The sequence below is a fragment of the Python bivittatus genome, unplaced genomic scaffold (genome assembly GCF_059951505.1).
Source record: "Python bivittatus isolate LINGU-HERP-01145 unplaced genomic scaffold, Pbiv_v1 ctg000070_np1212, whole genome shotgun sequence".
NCBI lineage: Eukaryota > Metazoa > Chordata > Lepidosauria > Squamata > Pythonidae > Python > Python bivittatus.
This window is the reverse complement of record NW_028277034.1, coordinates 51988843-51994229: the sequence shown is the minus strand read 5'-3', so window position 1 is coordinate 51994229 and position 5387 is coordinate 51988843. Positions and strand designations below refer to the sequence as shown.

The 5387-nt window shown below is 38.7% G+C and overlaps 1 protein-coding gene across 1 annotated transcript; it reads left to right on the top strand.

Annotated features, from left to right (window-relative positions):
* The first annotated feature begins 949 nt into the window (after positions 1-949).
* Positions 950-3407, top strand: LOC103057140 (ferritin heavy chain A-like). The gene is made up of 4 exons (XM_007441383.2): positions 950-1057; positions 2493-2639; positions 2767-2892; positions 3252-3407. Exons 1-4 carry the CDS (start codon positions 956-958, stop codon positions 3405-3407), a joined length of 531 nt encoding a protein of 176 aa, XP_007441445.1. The 5' UTR covers positions 950-955.
* The last annotated feature ends 1980 nt before the right edge of the window (positions 3408-5387 follow it).

The following is a 5387-nucleotide window of genomic DNA, read 5'->3' as shown; positions in this document are numbered from 1 at the left end:
GCTGGCACTCATAACTAAATTAATGAGGTCTTACATACAAGCTTGTAAGCCTAACCACCTTGAAGACCAGATCTACACCACTTGATTCTTGTAGGTTCTTCAGTGCTATATTTTGTCTGTTACTCCAGGTTCAACCCAATCCTTTTCCTATTTGTTAAAGCTGTGTTCACCCAGCACACTAACCCAAAGGCTAATCCAAGTTTTAAAAAATACATTATGTCTTAGCTTGCTGTGTAAATTAGGTCATCACAGCAAGCTACTTTCCTCTTCAGCTTAACACATATGAGCACAGCTATTTTATGGAACATGATTTGGTCATAATGTTTTTCTGTGGCATATTAAAGTTTTGGCTTAGCCATTGTTGATTGTAAAACATGATTTATAATGTTATACAAACACAGTTACAGAATAAAACCTTATAGATGCTCAGCTGGGAACAAGCCCATAGGCCCCATAGAATGTGATTCCCACAAACATGTGTTTCTTCCTTGAATTTGTGAAGCTATGATGGAAAGGAAACAGCTGCAGGACTAATTAAATTATTTAAAAATTCTTAGACAAGTGGCAACCTTTATCAGCTGCTCACTCCCCACAGCAATCCTATTTTGTTGAGTCATCCTCCCTCCCACAAAGCCATTTGTGAGTTGAGAAACAAACAGATTTCTATTGGAGATCATCACTGATCTGCAGAACGTCATCAGTTCAGTACCTATATTAGGATCACCTGGACCCAGGACTCTGCTAGGGCCCAATAGCCCAATTCTACTGGTCATCATTACCCATCCACAAATCTGATTGGTCAGTTGGTCCTGAAGACACTTGCTATTGGACAATGCTATTGCTAATTATATAGTTACCCGCCTCTACTCATTGTATATAAGACCAGGGTCAGGCTTTCTTCTATAGCAATTGAGCATTAGTACTTCTGATATTGGTTTTCTTCCTTAATTCAGCAATGGCTTCTCAAGTGCGCCAGAATTTTCATGCTGAATGTGAGGCTGCTGTAAACCATTTGGTGAACATAGAGCTTCATGCTAGCTATGTATACTTGTCCATGGTAAGTTACTCTGAATTTATGTCCACTAGGAAATGTTTGCCTCTTATTTATTGACTTGGGCAAACTTTTAGCCCTTTAGTTTTAAACTATAAAGGGCTTATTAATTATTTGTGGGCAATGTACCTCTATCAAATCTTAATTGTGGAGAATTAATGAACTTTAATGTTTCCTGTTTCAGCTCTTTTGGAATTGTCAGTCATAATAACCAAGTCTAGGATATAGTTTAGTCTTTAACTAACATTTGATAGTTGATAAATAAGATACTTTATGGGTAATGTTTCCAGGTACTTTCATAAAAAACTGTTTATGGAAAAATGATATATGCAATAAACATAAAACTACTGAAGTAACCCTTAAATTGATAGTTAACAGTAATTAGGTCAGCTGTTAAATTATGGTACTGAGATTATTCCAATAAAATTAATGAGTGTGAGTAACAATACAGTAATTTAACAGCAAGAGACTCTTAATATGAGGAACGTGAAAGAGTCATAGGACTCTTTTATGCAGTGATGAATCTTTTAGTGTTCTTTTGTAGTATCTCCTTTAGTGTAATATCAGTATCCTACAATTTCCCCCATGAAGCTTGCCTGGGAACCTGTTAACTTACTGAAGTTTACTTCAGTTGTAGTGTATTTATGTATATAGATACCACACACAATTGATATAAACTTAATTTGTAGGGCCTATTCTAGATACAATTCTAGAAAAGAGACCTGTCTTTTCTTAACCTTGCCCCTTATTTTTCTTTAATTCCCTTTTTTAATGGAACTTGTTATATAACTGAAAGCCTATAACTCTGCTGTTACAAGTATGTCTTATGACTCCCATAAATGTTCTTGGAAAAGTGAGTTGCTACAACCTAGTGTCTGGTTTAGAAATCTTCCTCTCTGGAAGATGTTGAGGTAATCCAACCAAAAGCCATTCCAAGATGAGTAACTAGAAGGTACTAGAATGAGATTAAGAGCTTTGGAAGAAGGTAAAAAAAGGGATACTACCACCTTGCTTCCTTGGTAGCCATTTTGTGATTGCTGATTTTCTGTGTCCCCAAATGTTGCCTCACCTGTCTTAGTTTTTTTCATGAATAACATTGGTGAAAAAATAGTGCCATATATAGGCCTTCTGCTGACCTTGGTTGTAAGGCATTAGTTTTCATCCAACCACAGTCAAAAGGCCTTGAGAGGCAGTTGTGATATAAATTGCAGCACTACATTAGGTAGTCAAGCAGATGCTGAGAGGATAAAAGTGTTCAGGATGTCACCTCAGTGCAATTTGGGAAAGCTCTTCCAAACTGCATAGCCAGTACAGTCCTAGTAATGGCTAAGTGTCTACTTAATCCTAGTAGTAATATCTACTATAATTTTATTTACAGTCATAACTGCCAAATAGTATTGGTTAACTTCTTGTTCCTTCTGCTTTCCCCCCTACTTTCTAGGCCCATTACTTTGACTGTGACAATGTAGCCTTGTGTCACCTGGCCAAGTTCCTGAAGGATCAGTCCCATGAAGAGAAAGAGCATGCTGAAAAATTTCTGAAATACCAAAACAAGCGAGGGGGACATATTGTATTACAGGATATCAAGGTGAGATATCTGGAAGCTATGGAGTTTCATGAAAGGGGCAGGGGTAGCTCCATATGGTCTGATAGGTAGTAAGCCAGCATCTAATGGATGCATCTAATAATGAAACCTATTTTTTTTTAATACATAGAAGCCAGAGAAGGATGAGTGGGGCAACAGCCTAGATGCCCTGGAGAGTGCCTTGCAGCTGGAGAAAGATGTGAACCAGGCTTTGTTGGATCTACACAAGTTGGCAACTGAGAAAGGAGATGCTCATGTGAGTTGGCAGAGGCAATAGCAAGGGGTAGCAAAGACGGGGAAACCAAAGCTGGCTTTTGGAGACTTCTCTCCTATTTTTTTTTAAAGAAAAACTAAGTTGGTAGGTATGATTTTGTATGTACCCACAATGCTAGTGTTCTTGCAGTCTTGGGTCTCCATGACTTTTCACACCCAAATGGCTTGACTATTTCCACACTCATTGTGTAAAGCTTTTCTTCTTACAAAGGAGGTCATGGGGCTTGTTCCTGTCTCTGAACTTTTTCTAGAGAAAAGTAAATGGAAGCTAACTTGGAGCTTTGCAGTGGGTGTTCTCTTTAACACAAGTTTTCATTATTTATTTTTTTGCCGCCTCAAAAGCTCTGTGACTTCCTGGAGTCTGAATTCCTGGAAGAGCAAGTGAAGACCATCAAGCAGCTGGGAGACCATTGCACCAACTTGAAGCGCCTGGGGCTGCCGGAGAGTGGCATGGGGGAATACCTCTTCGACAAGCTCACCTTACGAGAGAGCAGCTAAACCTTGTCCCAATACTTTATGCAGTGTATCTTGGCAGAAAAATAAATGATTGGCATTGATGTGAATAAAGCTTGTGTCTCAGTAATTAATACAGAAAACTTACCAATGTTGTGGGGCCAGAGGCACACCAGCAGTGTATTTCAGTACTTAAAATCCAGCCATGCTGGCTGGGGAATCCTGGGAGTTGAAGTCCACACACCTGTGTTTCTCAACCTTGGCAACTTTAACTTATGAGAAAAGTAGGCCAGTTCTTAAATGGGCTTTTAAAAACATCATAGTAGCCTCAATCTTTCTATAACTGAAGGGGTGAATGGGAGTGTAGGGTAAGAGTATTTTATTGTAGGAGTGGTAATGCTTGGGCTTTTGAATCAAGTTTTTTTTTAAAAAAAACCATGAAGTTCACCTTTCTTATTCTTCAGCCAACTCAACTCCTGGATTGAGATACGACTACTTCTGGAAAGTTCTACTTGATCCCTTTTCTTGGGCCTGAGACTTAAAAGTCCAACAAGTTCTAGATAGTGGATAGAAAGGTGAACTGTAGAAGGCGAAGACTTTCTCATCACTGCTGCAGAGTAAAAAGATATAGAGTTGAGTCTCCTGGCAAAAGCAGAGGGGCCATGTTTGACTTTTTCCTGTCCTGTTTCATGAATTATAGAATGCCACTCTTTACAGGTTTATTTCTCCCTGCATGGTAAGATTTAAAGAGCAAAATTAAGCAAACCAGTACTCCTTTCTTCACTTCAGATAGCTGTAAAAAGAACCGAGAAATATGTACAATAATTCAGGCTGCTATGAGTCACTTTGAGTCCAGGAGCTCAAGATGATAGAATATTGCTGCTGCTTTCCTCCCCAAAACAGCTGTTGAAGTGTAGAGGGCCAGTTACTTTCAGCTAAAGTCCCAAAGTAAGCATGCATAAGTGAGAATGGATTTGGTTCTGATTGAAAACCTTAACCACTATGTGATGATGATCCACTGAAATTGCCTCCCAATGTTGTTCCCCTTTCCTGTATAAATTACCCATAAAATGTTTGCTACAACACTAACTTAGTTAACTCCATAACTTAGCCTTTTCCAAGTTCTCCAGTTGGGTTGACTTCAACTCCCAAAAAGCTCAACTAGCACATCCACAACTAAGAATATTGGTCCATTTATGTTGATGATTTCTTAGAAAGGGGCTACCTAAACCACTTCATTCCACATACTTTTAGGAATGATTGTTTTGGATTAATATTTTAACCCTGATACCAAACCATTTCTTAAGGCATAGGAATGTATGGATTTTCACAGATAATGCTACAATGTTGATGGGAGTTCAGCAGCATGTAGGGGCCAGAAGCAACCTATTTCTATGATCACTGATGCAACATCTCCCAGGACAGAAATCTGGTGTTAAGTACCAGCAGTAGACATGTAGTTGGTAGAGGTACAAGATCATGTGTGGTGTACTAGGCCATATATCTTTTACTTGGGCTCATATTGTAGCTATAGTTTGCTGAACCATATATCGTCTGCATTTGTACAATTTGTTGACCTATATGTGCTTTACCTGGCTTAATTTTGCAATCCCAGCCTTTGCCTGTTTGTGAGGTATGGTCTCAACATGACAACACTCTGTTCAAATGTCAGAGGAATGTATGAGGTTTCTGGCTCTCCAGCATTTGCTTTATGCGCCCCTTCCCCATAGGTCATTGGTTCCATTTGTTTGGCTCCTCGTAGCATTAGAAAGTTTTTCTTAAGCAAGCAGTGTATGGCTTAGCATGTTATGCTAACCCCACCAATTGTGGCCTATTCCATTAACCAGAATAGTTAAAATGGCTTAATGGTGTGCAAACCTATCTATGCCTTCTGTTGTTCTGGATAAAATACTGAACAAGAATTCCTGAAGGTAATTAACCTTGTTAAGTTACCTCTATAACTTAAATTCTTTCTGCACTAAACAGAAATAAATATTTTCATTTTGTACCGTTCAAGAATGGTAA

Coding starts and splice junctions, on each gene's coding strand:
- LOC103057140 (XM_007441383.2), top strand. CDS start 956: ATGGCTTCTCAAGTGCGCCAGAATTTTCATGCTGAATGTGAGGCTGCT. Junction 2,640..2,766: donor TTGTATTACAGGATATCAAG/GTGAGATATCTG, acceptor TTTAATACATAG/AAGCCAGAGAAGGATGAGTG. Junction 2,893..3,251: donor CTGAGAAAGGAGATGCTCAT/GTGAGTTGGCAG, acceptor CCGCCTCAAAAG/CTCTGTGACTTCCTGGAGTC.